This window comes from Rhinoderma darwinii, chromosome 9 (assembly GCF_050947455.1).
Source record: "Rhinoderma darwinii isolate aRhiDar2 chromosome 9, aRhiDar2.hap1, whole genome shotgun sequence".
NCBI lineage: Eukaryota > Metazoa > Chordata > Amphibia > Anura > Rhinodermatidae > Rhinoderma > Rhinoderma darwinii.
Genome location: NC_134695.1, coordinates 30,662,605 through 30,685,401, shown reverse-complemented (window position 1 = coordinate 30,685,401; position 22,797 = coordinate 30,662,605). Strand labels below are relative to the sequence as shown.

Genomic DNA, 22,797 nt, shown 5'->3' with positions numbered 1-22,797 from the left:
ACAAATTCCTCATAAAACGTTAAGCGGGTTCTCCCGGGTATGGGGATGCCATATATGTGGGCGCAAACTGCTGTTTGGGGACGCTGCAGGGCTCAGAAAGGAGGGACGCCATTTTGCCTTTGGAGCGCAGATTTTGCTTGGTAGTTTTTCTGTTTTGGGTTTCGCTGGTATTTCAGTTTATAATGTGGGGGCATATGTAGGCTGGGCAGAGTACATCAGGGCATAATAAGAGGGTATAATAATGCGGTAAAGAAATAATAATTCATAGATGTGTGGCCGGTGTCGCACTGAAAATGGTGTCGGATGTTACCCATTTTTAGAACGCTCTGCACATTTTGCATCGCCATATTCCTGGGAATCAGAACTTCTTTCTTTTTTCACCACCGGAGCTGCGTGAGGGCTTATTTGTTGCGGGACAATCTGTACTTTTCTTTGGTACCATTTTGGGGTACATGTGATTTTTTTGATCACTTTTTATTACATTTTTTTGCAAGCCGGGTGACGAAAAACAAGCAATTCTGACAATGTTTTTTAGTTTATTTTTTGCCGCGTTCACCGTGCACTATAAATGACCATTATATTTTATTCTGCGGGTCAGTACGATTACGGCGATACCATATGTATATAGGTTTTTTTATGTTCTGTAGCGTTTGCGCAATAAAATCACTTTTTTATAAAATAATTTATTTTCTGTGTCACCATATTCTGAGAGCCGTAACTATTTTATTTTTCAGTCAAAAAAGCTGTGTAAGAGCTTGCTTTTTGCGGGACGGGTTGTAGTTTTTATTGGTACTATTTTCGGGTACATGCAACTTTTTGATCACTTTTTATTCTCTATTTTGGGAGGAGTGGTGACCAAAAAATATCAATTCTGGCGTAGTTTTTTATTGATTTTTTTCACGGTGTTCACCGTGCGGGAAAAGTAACATTATAGTTTTATAGTTGGGGTCGTTACGAACGCGGTGATACCAAATATGTGTACTTTTTTTAACGTGTTCATTTTTTTCCTATAATGAAAGACTTATTATAGGAAAAAAATGAAGTGTTTGTTTATAGAACTTATAATTTTATTTTTACACTTTTTTTTAAAACATTTTTATTCTTTTTTTTACTTGTCCCACTAGGGGACACTTAGACTTGCAGCTTTAATCGCTGCTGGAGTACATTACACTACACACGTAGTGTAATGTACTCCAACTGTCATTGTGACGTAACTGTCACACTGACAGGAAGCATCGGAGGACCGGCCGGAGGCTGCTCCTCCGAGACTACCGTACATGGCAACCCGGAGGTCATTATCTCACCTCCGATTGCCACGACAAGCATCGGTAGCCCCCACGATCACTTCGTGGGGGCTGCCGATGTGCTTCAAACCACTTAAATGCGGCGACGGCAATCCGTCACCGCATTTATGGGGTTAATTGCCGAAATCAGCGGCGATGGTCCGCTGACCGGCAAGGCTGGAGTGTCAGCTGTCAGGGACAGCTGACCTCCCGGTTCCCGGACACTGTCCGTTAGGACAGTGTGCGCCGGGAACTACTCTGCAATAGTACGTCCTGATGCGGGAACTAACCCCTCTGCAGGACGTACTATTGCGGCGCAGCGCGGGAAGAGGTTAAAGACTGACGTATATAAAACCCCAATCTTAAAAAATACAAGCCAAAATACACGCCTCTTAACCCGTTAGTGACCGGCCCATAGTGTTTTTACGTCGGTCACGAACAGGCCTTATGCCGATGCCATAGACTTTTTACGTCGCGGCATCGGAATAAGTAAACAGAGCAGGGAGCTGTCAAATCTCCCTGCTCTCAGCTGCCAGAGCTAGCTGAGGGCCGGGGGCATCCCTGCTCGAACGTGTGAGATCGATATTAGTATCGATCTCACCCGTTTAACCCTTCAGATACGGCGCTCAATAGCGTGCACCGCATCTGAGTGGTTATGGAGAGAGGGAGCTCCCTCTCATCCCACTGACACCCGGCGATAAGATCGCCGAGTGTCTGTGTCTCCGATGGCAGCCGAGGGCCTAATAAAGGCCCCCAGGTCTGCCTGTAGTGTATGCCTGCTACGTTATGCCGGAGGCATGACCTAGCAGATGCCTGTCCGTTTTACACGGACAGGCATAATACACTGCAATACAAAAGTATTGCAGTGTATTATAATAGCGATCGGATTATCGCATAGTAAAGTCCCCGACTGGGACTAGTAATAAAGTTTAAAAAAAAGTTTAATAAAAAGTGAAAAAAAAAAAAGTGAAAAAAAATGTAAAACCCACTTTTTCCCCTTTACAAACTGCTTTATTATTGACAAACAAAATAAAGTAAAAAAGTTACACATATTTGGTATCGCCGCGTCCGTAACGACCCCAACTATAAAGTTATTACATCATTTAACCCGCACGGTGAACGTCGTAAAAAATAAAATAAAAAAACATGCAAAAATTGCTGTTTTCTTTGAATCCAGCCTTAAAAAAAATGTGATAAAAAGTTATCAAAAAGTCGCATCTACTCCAAAATGGTACCGATAAAAACTACAAGTTGTCCCGCAAAAAAATATAAAAATGTTACGGCGAAAATATAAAAATGTTACGGCTCTTCAAATACGGAGACACAAAAACAAATAATTTTGAAAAGTGTAAAAGTAGTAAAACATACAAAATCTATACAAATTTGGTATCGTTGCAATCGCAACAACCCGCTGAATAAAGTTATTGTGTTATTTATACCACACGGTAAACGGTGTAAGTTTAGGACGCAAAAGTGTGGCGAAATTGCTGTTTTTTTTCTATTCCCCCCCCAAAAAAAGTTAATAAAAGTTAATCAATAAATTCTATGTATTCCAAAATGGTGCTATTAAAAATGACAACTTATCCCACAAAAAACAAGACCTTATACAGGTATGTTGACGCAAAAATAAAAAAAAAGTGTATAGCTCTTTGAATGAGACGATGGAAAAACGTAAAAAATGGCTTGGTCATTAACGTCTAAAATAGGCTGGTCATTAAGGGGTTAATAAATTAGGCGCATCTCTCGCCGTCTGTGTGCCAGAGTGTCTTGATTTGTGCCATTATTAGCAAGTTTCTGGCCTAAATCACGGTAAATTTGTTACTGTAGCTGGCCTGACAACTTTTGTGAAGCCGATGCGCTCTTAAAAAAATAAGTGGCGGAAGTTTAAAAAGTCGCAAACCTTCCAGCAAAACAGGAATGTCTACTTTTTTTTGTCAGAATACTGCCTTTCAGTATTTAATAAATTCCCCCTAATACACTTATATAGCTCCTCCCCAAGAACGAAAACGTTATGCTTGTGTCGTCGATAGAGGCCTAGCTTTAAAGTCACACTGATTCAAAAAAGTAACACAGGAGGCAGGCAAAAGTCACAGGAAACCACAAGAGTTTCGTCCAGCTCTCGTCAGCTCAGGCCGTGAAGTTGTACAGAAGGTAGACCTGACGTACGGACGCGAGCAAAGCAGTTCGCTCGGCGTTCCCGCCCTTTTCTGCACCCAATCAGCTAATGCTATTGTAGTTGGCGGTAGAACGCAGGAGCGCTTCCTGGATATGGAACGCACAGACCGGAAGTTGCTCCTTCATTGTGTAGAAGGTGAGTAGCATAAGCGCAGCGGTTTCTGCTGTGGAGTTAGCGCGTATGTGGTGAGTGCTGAATATTTCTATGAAGCTGGAAGGCATAGTGTATCGGGCGCTGCAGTTATTACCTGAGCGAGCTTGTGTGCGGCTACAGTACGTCAAGCGTGAGGAGCAACTCTGGGTCCTGAGAGAAAAATAATACATATACGGGGGACTTTTTTCTTTTTATGTCGTGAGCACGTAGCGGCAGTGGTTCATTTTTATAGTTTATATGTGAGCTGCGCTAAAAAACCCTACTCCTATGTTAGTAATAATAGTAATGAGCTGTGATCATCCAAGAATAAAGTGACATCTTCTGGTTAGTTAAGGCTTGGTGCATCACAGATGCTCTACTAATACAATTAGAACATTATCAAGTATAATTATGGTGAAGAATGGCAAAAATTTACCGGAAGACGTGCGACAGTTAGTTTTTGAAGCTGCGAAGAGTGGCAAATCTCAATATGAGATCGCCAGGCAGTTTCGCTGTAACCAAAGCACGGTATCACGACTGGTAAAAAAGTACAAGCTTGAAGACCTGTCCGATCAGCACAAAAGTGAAAGTCCACAAAAGACGACCAATCGGCACAAACGAATTGGCAAATCCAAGTCCGCGTCTGATGCCAAGAAGACTTCTGAATTAAATGAAGAACACAGTGTAGATGTGAGTCATACGTGTATTTTTATTATGTCTTCATTTTTTTGTTCTATCAGATGATGCAGTTGCTTATATAAAAGCTGGAACCTGGAAGATACTTTGTTTTTATACAGACCCTTTCAACATGTTGCGTATTGTAATGATTTCACATAGAGCCTAGGTTCTTAAAGGGATTAGGCTTCGTTCACATTTGCGTTGGGGTCCCGTTCTGACGTTCCGTCTGAGCTTTCCCTTAGAACGGGACCCTGAACAGACACAAACTGACACGAACGGAAACCAGAGGTTTCCATTACCATTGCTTTCAATGGTGACGGATCCGGTGCCCATGGTTTACGTTTGTGTCTGTTGTGCACCAGACCCGTTTTTTTTTGCCGGAAGCAACAGCGTAGTTGACAATGGTGATTGAAACGGAGACCTCTGGCTTCCGTTTGTGTCTGTTCAGGGTCCCATCCAGATGGAATGTCAGAACGGGACCCCAACGCAGATGTGAATTTTTTTTTTTTTATCCCGGATAACCCCCTTAAAACTGGTATGTGTGCCCTGGGGGTACATGTAATTTCTCTATAGTGTACTCGCACTGTCTTCATGCTGTGCTTTAAATTTGTAGCACAGTTTATGATTGTAGAATTTGTACTACATATAAGCATCTGATGCCGTATCACGTCATTTTTATTTTCTCCTTTTTTATTTGTACAGTTTACTACTAGGACTTAATGAAACGGCGAACAATCATTCGATCACTATTACCAGTGACTTGTATAAGGAAACATGCGTAGAAGACAGAGATTGTATCTTCTCTGCATGCCTTCTGGTACTGATGTCCCAGGTTTCACTGGTAGTCCCCTGAATTCAGAAGCTGTGGCTTCTGCACTCTGGAACACAATGCTTAAAGATGTTGTACCAGAATCAAAAGTTATCACCTATCCAAAAATATAAAATAACTTTTCTTTTTTGAGTGAGGTGGGACCCGCATCTATCTCTAGAACAGGGTCCCCTAAACCCTGTTCTACCTCTCGGCTGATTTCCGACCATGAAGTAAACCGCGTTATTCGCTGAGCTACGCTGTTTTCGCTACTTCCATAGAAGTAAATAACCGTTACAGAAGCAGTGTAACATGCGAATTACACTGTTTCCATAGCTACTATTCAGTTCTATGGGACTTACGGAAACCGCGTAGGTCAGCAAGCTGCGTGGTTTTCTTCATGGTCGGAAATCACTCGAGTCACAACACAAAGTGGTAGAACGGGGTTTAGGAGGCCATGTTCTAGAGATAGATCTGGAACCCGCATCTACCTGACACTTATGACATATCCTGTGGATATATAATAAATGTCCTTCATGAAAACAACACCTTTAAGTCACCTGACCTCACTTCATTCTTTTAGGACAGGCCCTATGTCTACACTGCAGCTAAATTTCTACATTTAGGCCTCCGCTTAGTTTCTAAATTTTAGGTCAGGAGGAGGGCAGATGGTGAATGAGGATGCGGCAGTCTGAGTGAGGTCAGTGCGTGTCGGCCCGGGACTGGTCCAGTCACCTGACATTACATCAGGTGACTCAGGTAACTGGACTGGTCCACTCCCGGGCCGGCACGCGCTGGCTTCAGACCGACCGACGGAGGGAATGACACGGTGGGGCTTGCTGTGACGGGAGTGGACCAGTTCAGCCACCTGACCTCACGTCACTGACTCGGGTCAGATGACCGGACTGGTACACTCTTGGGCCGACACGCCCCGACCTCACTCAGACCGCCGCCCTTCTGCTCCTAAATGTGAGTGAGTAGGGTGGACAGAGTCAAGTAGCAAATGAAGTGGCGGCAGCGCAGTCTGAGTGGGGTGTTGGGCCAGACCAAATGATCGTTCCCCACCCCTGCCTTAGTCTATTCCCATTTTGAACTTTGTCCTTTTAAGACCATTTTATTAGTGGCTCCCACTTCAAGTAGGATTATTAGTGAGCTTCAGGCTATTTCAATTACCCAACCTTCATTACTATCACTGATAATAGAGTTGTGATTAGATTCGACCCAGCTTTTCTCCCTAAGGTGTCGTCTAAGTTTCACCGTTCAAAGGAGATTATTTTGCCTTCTTTTCATGCCAACCCCAAATCTCATAGGGTGGTAGATTTTTCACGATCTGGATGTCAGAAGATGCATTATTCAGTATATTTTGTCTACGTCAGAATGGAGAAAGACGACTAGTTCCCTAATTGTCCTTTTTCAGGGCCAAAACAAGGCAGGCATTGCTTCCAATGATACCTTGGCCAGATGGATATGGCTTGCCATCTCCTTAGCCTATAGCTCTGCTGGTACTCCTCCAGCGGGGTTGAGAGCCCACTCCACCAGGGCAATTTCTACATCCTGGATGGAAAAGGTCATTGCTTCCAACGAGTAAATTTGCAAGGCCGCTACATGGTCTTCACCTTCTACTTTCTTCAAACACTACCGGTTGGATATGGTATCTAGCGCTGATCTTTCCTTTGGTAGGAAGGTGCATCAAGCAGTGGTCCTTCCCTGATTGGTTCCTATACTGTTCTGTCATGGGTGAGGGGGAGGAATTATAATTACTTACTGGTAAATTGATTTTCCAGAACCCATCACAGCACCGTTACATTCCAGCTTTTTTCTTTTTCTGGTTCTACTATAAAACACACTGAAGTGGTAGGAGAGGCTCCACTTTTTTATTCTGTAGGTTTCCTGTCCCTGGGGGTGGATCCTTTTTCACTGGTGCTGTCATGGGTTCTGGAAAAAGAAATTACCCGTAAGTAATTTTTTTTAAGTACCAGAGAATTCCTATTAAAGGGAATTTGTCACCAGGTTTATGCTGTCCTATCTGAGGGCAGCGTAAAGCAGGCCCAGAGACCCTGATTCCAATGCTGTATTATTCGCTTTTTTAGCATTGAGTAGTTTTTATGAAAAATCTATTTTCCTTCAGCAGCTCGTATTAATGGGCTGCGACTAGTTCCGGCCGCTTATTGACAACTTTCTCCCCATACAGTGCATGGGGAGAAAGCTGACAGTCAGCCATGGGTGGGTGGGGTTAGATGCAGCTTATGACTCCTGAGCGCGAACCCATCAGTGAGAAGACTCCTAGCTGGGCTCATGCTCAGGAGATAAACAGGGATTTTATGAAAACTAGTAAATATTACAAGGTAAGTGACACGCTGCCGGAATCAGGGTCTCTAGCACTACTTTATGCTGCCCTCAGATGGGGCAGCATAAGCCTGGTGACAGATTCTCTTAAAAGAGGCTCTGTCACCACAATATAAGTGGCCTATCTTGTACATGTTGTGATCGGCGCTGTAATGTAGATTACAGTGGTGTTTTTTATTTAGAAAAACTATAATTTTTGACTGAGTTATGACCTATATTAGCTTTATGCTAATGAGTTTCTTCATGGACAACTGGGTGTGTTTTTACTCTTTGGCCAAGTGGGCGGTGTGGAGAGAAGTGTATGACGCTGACCAATCTGCGTTATATACTTCTCTCCATTCATTTACACAGCGATCTTACTATATCACGATGTGCAGCCACATACACAAACCCTAACGTTACTGCAGTGTCCTGACAATGAATATACATTACCTCCAGCCAGGACGTAATGTGTATTCAGAATCCTGACACTTCGCAAACGTTTCTGGGAGATTTACAGCAAGGCAAACGTAATCTTGTTTTAAATGACAGTTTGCAGCGTAATCTCATGAGATTACTCTTGCTGTGCTGTAGTGTCGGGATTGTGTTAGCGAAGTGTCAGGATTCTGAATAGACATCTCGTCCTGGCTGGAGGTAATGTATATTCATTATCAGGACACTGCAGTAACATTATAGTGTGTTTATGTAGCTGCACATAGCTATATAGCTATATCGCTATCTGCAGTGTAAATGAATGGAGAGAAGTGTATGATGCTGATTGGTCAGCGTCGTACACTTCTCTCGACAACGCCCACTTGGTCATATAGTAAAACACGCCCAGTTGTCCATTAAGAAACTCATTCGCATAAAGCTAAAATAGGCCATAACTCCGTCAAAAATGATCGTTTTTCTAAATAAAAAAAACACTGCTGTAATGTACATTACAGCGCCGATCACATCATGTACAATATAGGCCACTTATAATGTGGTGACAGAGCCGCTTTAATCCCTTAGACATTTATGGCATATCCACAGGACATGCTTGGCTGTTTCCATAACTCCCATAGACTAGAATGGAGAGAGCTACGGCCCCAGCTTCACCAGTCCCCACCTGAAATCTGCAGCTAGCAGCAGCCTCACAAGGCGACACGGGGGTTTGTTGACCCCCGTTCTCGATATAGGTGCAGGTCCCAGAGTGGAGACCCGCATCTATCTTTATGGCATACCCTGTCAATATGCCATAAATGTCTCGGTTGGGAATACCCCTTTAAAGGCTTGCAGGATTTTTTTCACTTTTTTGTCGCATAATAGTCATAACCTTTTTTCTTTTTTTTGTGTCGACCTAGCTTGTATTTTGTGGGCTGCGTTTTATTTTTAAATGGCACAGTTTTGGGGTGCATATAAATTAATTAAATAGACACAATTTTCAAACAACTTACCGCATGCTAATTTAATAGTATAACTGATATAGATCCACTTTTACTGTTAACGTTTTAGTTTTATCCATGCAAATTGTGTGTGAAGTTACGGCCACTGGGTGTCTCCCTTACTGTAATCTGCTGTCCACCCCCTGTTGTAAAATCCATCCCTAGTTAGATTAGAAAAGAGACACGGCGCCGCAAATGAGAATCTGATACTTATCAGAGGAATGGTGAGTGCGGTGATTCCGCTTACCTCGGGTGGTGGACACCTTGAGGTGTCAATACGGCTTGAAAAGCTGCAGCCAGGTCCACGTCAGTCAAAGCAGGTTTGCTGTCAATGTTAATAATGCGATTATGTTGAGAAAAACGGGACCAACGGCGCTGCTTGGTTTAAAGAAAATCCACAACCATTCCAGTGGGTAAAGAAATAGAAGGATTTATTGGTATCAGGCTACGCGTTGCGACTCCGCACCGGCGTCTTCCTCAGGCCTGAGGAAGACGCCGGTGCGGCGTCGAAACGCGTAGCCTGATACCAATAAATCCTTCTATTTCTTTACCCACTGGAATGGTTGTGGATTTTCTTTAAACCAAGCAGCGCCGTTGGTCCCGTTTTTCTCAACATAATCGCATTATCCCTAGTTAGAAGCACTGCAGAAGGTGGGGGTATGTCTCTTCACTGCCTGCTAATACAAGTCTATGGAGTGGGAAGCAGAGTGAGATACACAGGCAGACGGGCTGCAGCGTACTGGTAAGTTATATCTCACCACAGTGCTGGATAGTCAGCTATACTACTCATTACTGCTGTATAATGTCATCCACATACAGTTTTTATATTTGTAATAGAGATAGGAGAGCAGGAAAGCTGAGCAGAAACTCAGCGGCACTGCGTTCACCTGAGTGCTTCTGCAGCCTAGTTGTAGCGATCGGTGGGGGACTCAGTGCTTGGACCCCTACCAATCAAAACTCCTGACATGTCAAGTTTTTTTGGAAGTATATTTAAAACCAATTAATGTACAGTTAAGGCCACTTTCGCACGGTCCAAATTTAGAGTGTTTTTTTGCATCCGTGTTTGTTTAAGCCAAAACCAGGAGTGGGTTCTAGAGAAAAAAGTATAATGGAAACCTTTATTCATCTTCTTTTTTTGTATGCACTCCTGAATTGGGCTTAAAATGACCAAGTCTGTACTCTAAAATTGGCCTTATTCACACACATTATAATGTTTTGTCCCTCAAACTTGAATAAAACCTGTATTCGGCTATGCTGGTGTGTGGCTGTGGCATAATAAACTTACATTTTTTTATTTTAGAATTTTTCCTACTTTAATTTAATTGTATTGAATCACACTTTTACTGATTTTATAGTACGTTTATAATTATATTTTTTTCTCTCCCCCTTCCTTTTTTTTGCCATCCTTTATTCACACAGCCTGAGGTCAATAGTATGGGTCTTCTACGTACACAAAAATCATTTTTCCCTCTTTGTTCTTTGGAGTCCCTTATTAAACTGTTTAGATGGGAGCTATCTCGTCCTGAGCCTGATCTAGCTCTACTATCGCTTACATTAGGCTTTGTTGAGCACTTTTTGGCAGTTAATCGCGTTGTTCCCACAAATGTGACCAGCATACCAGGAGGGCCTGATTTATTGTCAAAAATAGGCGAAGAAGGAATAAAGGCAAAACGTGGAGATTCGTCAAACCAGGGGACCCGTGGTGGTGTTAAGGCTGACCATGTAAAGAGAGGAACTAGGAATGAACTGGGAAGGAAAAGAGGTTCTGGGGCACAAGCAATGAAAGAAAAAGAAATCACAGCAAAGTTAACTAAGAAAGACGTGAAGAAATCTGTAAAAGAAAGATCTGAGGTTAAGAAAAATGAAGTAGCTTGTGAAAACACCAGTAGCACAGAGGAGGCATCAACGGTTGGACCTGGAAAGGAAGGCACTGGGAAAGCGGATAATGGCAAGCGAGAGCCCATCCAGCAAGGAGTTCCCTATTTTCCTACTCTCGAGTTAGCTGTTGTCCAGGCTCTGTATGCACGATTCACAGCCCAGACCAGAGGGGCGGTGGATTTGTCTTGCTATCCTCGTGAAAATGGTGCGTCCGGTCGGGAGTTAATTCGTAGGGTATCTGATGTCATCTGGAATGGCCTTAGTCGATCATACTTCAAAGACAGAGCACATATTCAGTCCCTTTTCAGCTTTGTAACAGGTGAGAACAAAGGATGATCTACTTATGATCCAGCTGATTTTAGGATATTATTTTGTAAATCTTGTGCGTTACTGGTGTTGCAATAGCATTGTTTAAATATGCATGTTCCTAGTGGTTACCACAATATCAGGAGAATTATGTGCTTATGCATAGGTTTCTGTAGAGAACCACATATGTGGGGCTTAAGTTACTTCTACACTGCCCGACCTGGGCCGTCTAAACGAGCGCCGATCGACGAGACAGCTCGTTGATCGTCATTCATTTGCTCCTTTCACAAGGAGAGAGTATGGGGATGAGCGCTAGTTACTCTGATCGCTCGTCCCCATACATTCTTGTCTTGTCGGGAGCACATCAGGGAGATATTTTCACTATTTAAAATGATACAATCAGCTGATGAACGAGCATTTACTTGGTCATCGGCTGCTTGTTGCCCTGTTTACGCTGGGCAATTATCGGGAACGAGCGTTCTGTAAACGCTCGTTTGCCCGATAATTGGTCAGTGTAAAAGGGCCTTTATTCAGCTTTGCGGGTAAGGGTATGGTTTCACATGGTGGTCTTGGCTTGTGGCTGCATGTGGACCGTACTACCAGGACTAGTTCATTGTCCCAAATGCCATACATACGCTGATGGGATTTTTATGACACCTCTGATTAACATTCTAAGAAATGTGTACGAAGATGTCAGCATTGCATCCAACTATACTTCGGCCCAAAATAAACCCAAAAAGTTCAATTTCAGCTTGAAAAGGGCTCTATTTCATGTTTAAAATAATGCTTGTGGTGTCTGGTAACAAAGTATAGTTTAATGCATGTTGACCTCTTGTGTTCTCCAGTTTTACATAAACAGAGCTTAAAGAGGCTCTGTCACCAGATTTTCAAACCCCTATCTCCTATTGCAGCAGATCGGCGCTGCAATGTAGATAAGAGTAAGGTTTTTTTTTTTTGTTTTTTTTTTTTTAAACTAGCATTTTTGGCCAAGTTATGACCATTTTTATATTTATGCAAATGAGGCTTTCTTAAGTACAACTGGGCGTGTTTAAAGTTATGTAAAAGTGGGTGTGTATTGTGTATGTACATCTGGGCGTTTTTACTTTTTACTAGCTGGGCGTTGTGAATAGAAGTGTATGATGCTGACGAATCAGCATCATCCACTTCTCTTCGTTAACACCCAGCTTCTGGCAGTGCACAGACACACAGCGTGTTCTCGAGAGATCACGCTGTGACGTCACTTCCTGCCCCAGGTCCTGCATCGTGTCGGACGAGCGAGGACACATCGGCACCAGGCACTAAGGGCCTGTGCACGTCTGCATTGTGGTATTCCGTTGTTTTGTTCCGTCAGAGGAGCAGAACAAGGGAATACTGGGGAGCAACGGCTTCAATGGGTTCTGTCGGGGTGTCAGTGATTTTACCGGATACAATAGCGCAGCATGCTGCTCTATTGTTTCCGGTAATCCCTGCCGGATCTGCGACGGAGGCCCCTAACGGAGCCTCCAAGGCAGGTGTGAACCGCCCCTAAGAATTGTTGACTGAAGTTGGTATTTAGATTTAAAATTGCAATGATGACTTATAATACCAAATACTTTGGTGTTTTTTTTTCTCTGCCTGCCTTGTCTTAGGTACAAAGCTTGATTCCCCGGGTGTGGCATTCGCAGTTGTAGCTGCCTGTCAAGTTCTTGGTCTTTCTGATGTACATCTAGCTCTCTCTGAGGATCATGCTTGGGTGGTGTTTGGAAAGGATGGTGAGGAGTCGACTGAAGTAACCTGGCATGGGAAAGGCAACGAGGACAGAAGAGGGCAATCTGTGAGCCCTGGTGTATCAGAAAAGGTGGGCTTGCGTTTAGTATGTTCTCATGGTTGATAAATACCAGGCGTCCGGTTGTCAGTGCCCTTGGTAGTGTGCTGCTTGCTTCTGGGTGTCTCTGTTGATGTTTGAGAGTCTTTATTGTTTGGCCACTAAATGAATCTACAGTAATTTGTCCCCTGATTTATCTATCTGCATTACCTATGAAATCTTATCATGTTTTCAGTTTTGTTCACATTGTGGTTAAGAGCCTGCCCCGAGGGTTCTGCCACTTTTCAAGGCAATAACAACGCAGTGTGCATTTCTATTCTTGCCATTAAAACATTAGAAGCCTTAACCTTTTCCCGCCGCAGCCATTTTTCAGCTTTTCACTTTTGTTCTTTCCTCTCCACCTACCAAAAGCCATAACGCTTTTCTTTTTCTATCAATATTGCCGTATGAGGGCTTGTTTTTTTGTGGGACTAGTTGTAGATTTTCACGACACCATTTATTGTACAATATAATGCAGTAGGAAACTGGGGAATAGGAAAAACAGCGAGTTCCTCTATTTTTTTTTTTTTTGGGGGGGACGGGGTAGGTTTTGCAATGTTACAGGGGGCCGCCCCCCTGTTTCTAGTCATTTAAATGCAGCAGTCGATATTGACCGCGTCATTTAATGGTTTAAACGAGCAGGATCCGCTCATTACCCTGAAGTTTTGGCTGTAAGATACGGCTGACACGTGCATTTTATGGAGCGGTTCCACCCGTGAGGAATCCCAGCAACTTAGCCACAAAGTTAGAGCGGGGTCACCGACTGCTGAGGCGCATAGTACACAAATTTTGACAACGCTCTGCTGATGCAATGACTGCAGCGTTTCGAACATGCACTGGCAATAACATCTTCACAAAAACTGCGCCGGGATCTTCATGGCGTGGGTTTCCAAGCCTTACATCCCCAAGCACAATGCCAGGCGTCCGATGGAGTGATGTAAAGTATGGCACCACTAAACTCAAAGGAAACGTGTTCTGTGGATTGACTAATCGCGCTTCTATATCTGGCAGTCTGATGGATAAGTCTGGGTTTGGCGAATTCCAGGAGAATGTTACCTGCCTTACTACATTGTGTCTTCTGTAAAGTTTGGTGGAGGAGGGATAATGCTATGGGGTTGGCCTACGCCCCTTTGTTTTAGTGAAGGGAACTCTTAATGCTTCAACACAAGCTACGCTACAGGCTAGGAGAAGCTTCCTCCCTGTTACCTTATCGCTTCGCCATAACTAGATCCCGTATAAATTTGGTTTCCCAACAAAGCTCTTGATTCGTAAGGATGACCACACGCATGTCCTTCTTCAACCTGCTGATGGCATCGAATTACTGAGAGTGGGGTATTCAGTTGTCTGATCCATTGCTGAAACCCTTTCCCAAAGGACCAACTAGACTTTCTCCAGACTGGTCGACGAAAGCTGATTCTCGCTAAGGTACTTTATTTTCTTCTGTGTTACATGAGGTTGAGTCTCATTTGGTCGAACTTTCGTCCCCAGAGCTCTTTACAGGATCGTTGAGTTCTTCTGGATCCTGCTGGAACTATCCCTGCCTTCAGGGAATGTTGTATTTCCGATACTTCTGTTTTTTTACTTTGGCTCTACTTTTCCCTGTTTTTTTTTTTTTGTTTTTTTTTACCCAAAGTTCCTCACCAAATCTACTCTCTTCTGTATTTTCCAAGATGTTAGTATGGAGATGATGTATATTAATTACTTTCCATTGCAGCTCTGTAAATTTGATTATGGCAGTTAAGATTGTCTTGCTTAAAGGGAACCTGTCACCAGCATTTCACCGATTGAACTTTACTTATCCCTCACTGGCCGCTGCTATAAATAGTTCATTACCATTATTCCGCTCCTAAACTCCTCCTACGACTGTAAATAACGGTCTGCAAACATTTTGCGCCTTTTATCGTAATAATCCGGTGTCCCTTTGTGCGCACACACCAGAAAAGGACATCAATGCACAAGCGCGGGATTGTGTGTGCTAGGGGAAGGCGAGGAGCTGCCAATCAAAAGTAAGGAGGCGGGGTCAACTCGGAAAGACTTGAGGAATGAAGATTTGACTCTTTTCAAACGAAGATTTGACTCTTATGCTCATTAGCATACGGAGTGGGAACACTAAAAAATGGAATATTAAAGCTACAGAGCCGACTAAGACGACAATTATAGGTTATATAGAAATTATTTTTCACCCACTACCACCAGGTATTGCTGGTTTAATAGGTGAAATGCTGGTGACAGGTTCCCTTTAATGTTAAAGGCTTGGATAGCCCATTTAAAAGGTCGTCTGCCTGGAAGGAGGTTCTGACTTCTGGTGCGGATATTCTGTGTTTGCAGGAAACTCCTTTTCAACAATCTCCGTGTCCTACCTTTTGTGAATGCTAAATTTCCTCATATATTTATGGCCAACTCTGACCGTAAACGAGCTAGGGTCTTGGTAGCGATTAGGGATACTCTGGATTGTAAACTTATTGATGCCTTGGTTGATGTTGGGAGATTTCTTGCTCAGATATGTTCTATCGATGATACATACCTTAATCAATATATATGCTCCCAAAGCTTCTCAGATCCGATTTCTAAACAAAACCATGCAGAAAATTAGCAAAATTCAACAAGGCCAACTTATTTTCTGTGGAGATTTTAACATTATTCCGGATAGGTTTCTGGATCCTACTAGTAGGAGCAAGAGGTCTCTCCCTACCTTATCACCATGGGCTCAGCGGGAGGATGTTTATGATGTATTTAGATGTCATAATGTTTCGTCCAGAGAATTCACCTTTTATTCGTCCGGTCATCACACCTTTTCTAGGATAGATTTGTTCCTGGTGGATAAATTGTTGCTTTGGTCGGCTGTTAGGGCAGAGGTGGGAGAGATCACCTGGTCAGACCATGCCCCAATTTCCATACAAATAGCGCTGTCGCCCTTGTCTTGTCCTTACAGGTCTTGGCGTAATAATACCTTCTTAACCCCTTCCCGACATCTGCCGTATATATACGGCGCACGCCGGGTGGGGGAATATGGAGCGGGCTCACGGGCTGAGTGTTACTGCCGACATTTCCGGGTTACGAGCGGGATCCGGTTTTAGCGCGATCCCGCTTGTTTAACCTGTTAAATGCCGCTTTCAATAGAGATCGCAGCATTTAAATTACTAAAAACAGGGGGGCGACCTCCTGTAACGTCCCAACGGCCCCCCCGCGGCGAGATCGGGGGGAGCCGTTGGTTGGCACAACTGCCTGGGGGCCTGACTAAGTCCCCCAGGTCCGCCATCTTTGTTCTCCTATGAAGCTCTGCCTCCGGCAGGGCTTCATGGGAGACTGTCAGAATCCCGATATACTGCAATACATTACATGGGCGAAGTCCCCTAGGGGAACTAATAAAAAAAGTAAAAATTAGTTAAATAAAGTTTTTTTTTGTTTTTGTGTGTAAAAAAATTAAGTTAAAAAAAACCCCTTTTCCCATTTTCCCCCTAGAGTATAGTAAAAAAATTAAATAAATAAACATAATTGGTATCGCCGCGTCAGTAAAAGTCTGAACTATCACAATATATCATTATTTAACCCGCACAGTGAACGCCGGAAAAAAAATTAATTTAAACGCCAGAATCTCTATTTTTTGTTCACCTAATCTCCCACAAAAAATGAAATAAACAGTGATCAAACCGTCGCATGTACACCAAAATGGTATTATTAAAAACTACAGCTTATCCCGCAAAAAATAAGCCCTTATACCACGTAATCGACAGAAAATAAAAAAGTTACGGCTCTCGGAATCTGGCGAAACAAAATAAATTTTCTTTTTTACTTGTAAAAGTAGTAAAATATAGAAAAAACTACATTTGGTATCGGCGTAATCGTATTGACCCATAGAATAAAATTAACATGATGTTTTAATTGCACAGTGAATTCCGTAAAAATGGTGCGCAAAAAACTATGGAGGAATTGGTGTTTTTTTCATTTTCTACCCCACAAATAATTTTTTCCCCGTTTCCTAGTACATTATATGGCAAAGTAAATGGTGCTACGAAAAAGTACAACTGGTCCCGCAAAAATCAAGCCCTCATAGTACTATATCGACTGAAAAATAAAGGCGTTATGGCTTTTGGAAGGTGGGGAGGAAAAAACAAAAATGAAAATCTGAAAAAGGGCTGTGGCGTGAAAGGGTTAATGGCCCTTGCTCGATATAAAGGGCGTATTTCCTCTCAATTGCAGGAATATTTTGATCTTAATGATTCCCCGGACATAGATCCCTTTTGTGTTGTGGAATGCCCATAAAGCGGTGATGCGAGGCCTTTTTGATTCAACAGAGTTCCCATTATAAAAAGCAAAAACAGGTGGATTTGGACAGAGTTCTGGTCCAGATTAAGGCCCTGGACTCCCAACAACAATCCTCCCCTTCAATCACTTTACATGACGCTTTGACTAAACTCAGACAGGAATTGAGGGAGCTTTTAATAGCAGACTTTGACAAACATTTAACCTCCCTTCGCATTACCTATTACACTTCACATAACAAAGCTAGTAAATTTATGGCGAGAAGAGATAAACAGAAACCGCAAAAATCCAAGATACCGTTTTTGTTAGCGGAAGGTAGTGATCCAAAAATTTCGAGTCCCCAGGATATTGCAGACCGATTTTAGCTTGTTCTATTCCAAACTTTATAATTTAAAGGACGACCCTAATACACCTCACCCTACTTCGGAGGCCATAGAAAATTTTCTACATCAGATCGATTTGCCTAAAATATCTCTCCTTCATCTTGACCAGCTGAACGCTCCTATCCTGCCTGAAGACGTGACTAAAGTTATTAGACTTGCCAAACCACAAAAGGCTCCAGGGCCGGATGGGTCCTCCTCCGAATATTATAAATTTAATGATTCTATTTTAGCCCCTTATCTGGCACGTATTTTTAATGTCGCAATGTCCAGAGGTAGTCTTCCCGCTGAGATGCTGCAGGCCACTATTGTGACTATTCAGAAACAGGGGAAGCCTCCTACTCTTCCGTCTAACTTTAGGCCCATATTGTTGCTAAATTGTGATACAAAATGCAAAAATATTGGCCCAACGTCTCTTGACTAGGACAGGATACACTGGGAGTTTGCCTTTTTGACTATGAAGAGGTTTGGCTTCTCCAGCTCTATATTTGGGGCAATTGGGGCCCTTTACTCCTCCCTTTCTGCTCGGGTATTAGCGAATGGTATGTGGTCTAAGCCGTTCCATATCACTAATGGTACGAGGCAGGGGTGTCCGTTATCACCCTTTTCACTATTGTAATGGAACCTATGGCAGAGATGATACGCATGGATATGGAAGTGCACCGTATTTCTGTAGGTCATCGGCAGCACAAAATTGGTTTATTTGCGGGCGATGTCATATTGACCCTCACAAACCTGTTGGCTTCACTCAGAAGAGTTTCAGAGATTCTGTCGCAATGTGGTAGGGTTCATATTCTAAAATTAAAGCCTCCAAGTCTGAGATACTGGGTGTATCGATCCCCCTAGCATTGCGCCAAGACATTCAGAGGGAGTTCCTGTTCGGATTGGAGGAGGTGTCGATTCCCTACTTGGGTATCAAGTTGTGTTCCCCAACTTCTAAGCTAGCTCATCTTAACATTCTCCCCCTACATGCTAAATTGCAAGACTAATTGAAACGCCTATCGGACACTGAGCCTTCCTGGATGGGTAGGATGGTACTATATAAAATGCTTATCCTCCCTAAGATACTTTACATCTTTAGGACTGTTATGGTCCTTATGCCTGGATCCCTATTCCGGAAGTTACAGGATCAATTGATGAGATTTATATGGAATAATGGTCGGCCTTGTATAGTTCGGCATCGACTTTATATACATCGGCAGAGGGGGGGGGGGGGGCTGTATGGGTGTGCCAAACCTTGATGCATATCACAAGGCTATAGTGGTGCATTAATTGAGATACTGGTGCCTCCCGTTCTCAGGCTCTAGTTGGCCTACGATTGAAAGACATTTGATGGGAGATGTTTCTCTTCCCTCGTTACTCTTGACCCATGCAAAATTTCCTACTGTGCAGGTTTCGCTTCAAGCGTGGAGAGCGATTTTAAAACTGATCCCCCCCCCCCCCCATTCTGCTTCTACTCACATTCTTTCTTTACCAGTGGATGCTCTTGAGCTTTTGATCCTAATTTTAAATATGAGGGATTGGGCTACTTTAGGATTTGAGACACTGGACGACCTTTTCCAAAATGATTCTATTAAATCCTTCTCGGAATTGAAATCGGAGTTTGCAATTTCACACTCTGATTTTTTTCAAGTACCTGCAGGCTCGACACCTTCTCCCTTCTAGGTCTCACACGCAAGTTCAAATTCCCTCTAAGCTGTATGAAATGCTCTTCACGTCCTCCACGGGGGATTCAAAGTTAACAAGGCCTTTCTATGATATGATCTTGGGGGATGTGGCTTCTAAGATCCCGCAAATGTTAAAGTGGGAGGGAGATTTGTGGTTTACTTACCTTATTGATTGGTCTAAAGCTATTAAGTGGACGCTTAGGTCAACTATGAATTCAAATCTTCCGGAGGTTCAATACAAACTCCTTTTAAGATGGTATTATACTCCATCTAAGCTGTCCCAAGATCTTTCTGACTTCTAGTCACTTGTGCTGGCGGGGGTGTGGGATCCTTATATCACATTTTCTGGGATTGCCCGGTTATTACTCTATTATGGGCGGCAGTCTTTGATCTCTTCTCTAGACTATTGGGTAGTCCGTTTGTACCGAACGCGGCTATGGCTCTCCTGTCCTTAGATATGGTATCTGTTTTGCCGGCTCACAGGGCTCTAGTCTGTCATATTTGCCTCTCTGTTAAACTTTTGTTGGCTAAAAAATGGAAGTCTGACATGGCTCCTTCTCTGCGGGAGGTTATTGATAGAGGTTCGTCACATTGTGTGTATGAGAGACTCTTTGCACTCCAACAGAACAGGTTAGGTAGTTTTAAGGCCCAGTGGCACTTGTGGACAGATATGTTCCGTTGTTGAGGTTCCACGCTTGGGACTTTGGCCTTTGATGAAGGGAGGGTGGGAATCCTCCCTGTCGGGTTGTTATTATTTTTATTTATTTTTTATGCCTTTGTAACATGCTATTGGATGTACAGATATTTCCTTGGTGCTTATCCTCATTTCCCTTCCTTTCCTCCTCCCCCTCCCCCCCCCCCTCCAGTTATTCTCATTTGAATGCCTTCATTGTCCTTGATTGTACTGTTTTGTACTTTTATACATGTACAAATTTTGTATTTCTGTAAACTGATGGACTTATTTGATAAATTAATGATTACAAAATAAATATTTGGACACCCCTTTTGGTTCATGTCGTTTTTTTTTGTTTTTTTAATTTTTTTTTCTAAAATCATATTGAAGACTTTGAAGGAACACATGTGGAATTAAGTAGAAGACAAGTGTTAAACAACCAGAATATTTTTCTTCTTTTTAGATTTTTTTTTTTTAACCCCTTCAGGACTGAGCCTGTTTTGGCCATGTGGATGCAGCTGATTTTTTTTATTTTTTTTTCTAATCTGACATGTCACTTGATAATAACTTGGGAATGCTTTTACCTATCCAAGAGATTCTGAGATTGTTTTTCTTTTGACATATTGTACTTTGTTAGTGGAAAAATTTGATCAATAAATTCAGTATTTTTTTGTAAAAAACACCAAACTTAAGAGAAAATTGGCAAAAATTTAAATTTTTCTAAATTTAAATGTATCTGCTTGTAAAACACATGGTAATACCACACAAAATAGTTACTAATTACCATTTCCCATATGTCTACTTTATGTTGTCATCGTTTTTTGAACGTCCTTTTATTTTTGTAGGATGTTACAAGGCTTAGAACTTTAGCAGCAATTTCTCACATTTTCACGAAAATTTCCAAAACCTATTTTTATAGGTACAAGTTCAGTTGTGAAGTGGCTTTAAAGAGGCTGTCACCACATTATAAGTGGCCTATCTTCTACATGATGTGATCGGTGCTGTAATGTAGATTACAGCAGTGTTTTTGTAAAGGATCTGCCAGACACAGCTTCTGTGTCGACGCCCGTGGTTAATCCGTCTGCACCTGCTCCTAGGTCTGATAGTGACTCGATCTGCTACCACTCAGGCTGGTAGGCTCAGGAGTGGGAGAACCTATCACAGCCTGGCCAGACGGTTCTAGCTCCCGCCCTCGGTCTATTTATGTCTTCATTGCCTGTGATTCTGTCCTGTTTCCTGGCTCTGCTGCTCCTGCTATTATTATTATTGACCTTGCTTCATTTTGACACTGGCTTTACTGACTACGCTCCTGCTCTGCGTTTGGTACCTCCTACACTCCTGGTTTGACTCGGCTCGTTCACTACGCCTGTTACGGTGTTGCCGTGGGGAACTGCCCCATTTCCCTTAGCGTCTGTGTACACTTGTCTGTCGTGCACATATTGAGCGTAGGGGCCGTCGCCTAGGGCGGGCCGTGCAAGTAGGCAGGGACTGAGTGGCGGGTAGATTAGGGCTCAACTCTGTCTCCCTACCCCATCATTACAGTTTTTTATTTAGAAAAACGATCATTTTTGACGGAGTTATGACCTATATTATCTTTATGCTAATGAGTTTCTTAATGAATAACTGGGCGTGTTTTTACTTTTTGGCCAAGTGGGCGTTGTACAGAGGAGTGTATAACGCTGACCAATCGGCGTCATGCATTTCTCTCCATTCATTTACACTGCATATAGCGATATAGCTATATCGCTATGTGCACCACATAAACACACTATAACGTTACTGCAGTGTCCTGACAATTAATATACATTACCTCCAGCCAGGACGGGATGTGTGTTCAGAATTCTGAGACTTCGCTAATACAATCCCGACACTACAGCATAGCAAGCGTAATCTCGTTTTAAATGAGTTTGCAGCGTAATCTCTCTAAGGGCCTTATATATTAGAAACCCCCATAAGTCACCCCATTTAAAAAAACTGCCCCCCACAAAGTTTTCAAAACCGTTTTTAGAAAGTTTCTTAACCCTTTAGATGTTTCACAGGAATTAAAGCAAAGTAGAGGCAAAATATCTTTTTTTTTTAACCCAAGCAACGCAACTCCATATTTATTGGCCAGATTCTGCAGTTTTTAGAAATATCTCACTAGTGTGCTAATGGACTGAAACACCGGCCTCAGAAGCAAAGGAGCACCTAGAGGATTTTGGGGACTCTAATTTATTTCAGTATTTCAATTAAAAAAGTGGAACTCCTATATTATATAGATTCATTACACACAGAGTGATCTATTTCCAGCATTTTTTTTTTTTCTTTTAATGTTTAAGATTATGGCTAACGTTAATGAAAACCCAAAATTTTGTTTTTCAGAAGATTAGAATATTGGGTAAAAGTTGAAGATTGTAGACTCATGGTGTCACACTCTAATCAGCTAGTCAACACAAAACACCTGCAAAGGTTTCCTAAGCCTTTAAAATGACTGGTCTGTTGCTCAGTGGTCCAAAGTCCTGTTTGCATATGAAAGTAAATTTTGCATTTCATTTGGAAATCCAGGTCCCAGAGTCTGGAAGAAGAGTGGAGCGACATCAATCCAAGTTGCTTGCGGTCCAGTGTGAAGTTTCCACAGTCAGTGATGGTGTTGGTGCACTGTTATATAAAGTCCAGAGTCAGCGCAGCCGTCTACTAGGAAATTATAGAGCACTTCATGCTTCTCTCTGCTGTCAAGATTTATGAAGATGCTGATTTTATATTCCAGCAGGATTTTGCACCTGCCCACACTGCCAATACATGGTTGATTAACCACAGTATTACTGCGCTTGATTGTCCAGCAAACTCGCCTGACCTAAACCCCGCAGAGAATCTATGGGGTATTGTCAAGAGGAGGAGGAGAGACACAAGACTCAACAATGCAGACGAGCTGAAGACCGCTACCAAAGCAACCTGGACTTCCATAACACCTCAGCAGTG

The 22,797-nt window shown here is 42.7% G+C and overlaps 1 protein-coding gene across 2 annotated transcripts in view; it reads left to right on the top strand.

Moving 5' to 3' along the window:
* The first annotated feature begins 3,504 nt into the window (after positions 1–3,504).
* MEN1 (menin 1) overlaps positions 3,505–22,797 on the top strand; it is a 63,199-nt gene continuing 43,906 nt past the window's right edge. The window contains exons 1-3 of one of the 2 annotated variants that reach the window (XM_075837462.1): positions 3,505–3,594; positions 10,249–11,026; positions 12,642–12,850. In XM_075837462.1, the coding sequence (XP_075693577.1) occupies positions 10,264–11,026; positions 12,642–12,850 (972 nt within the window). In that variant the 5' untranslated portion in view covers positions 3,505–3,594; positions 10,249–10,263. The other variant, XM_075837461.1, reaches the window with a different exon arrangement.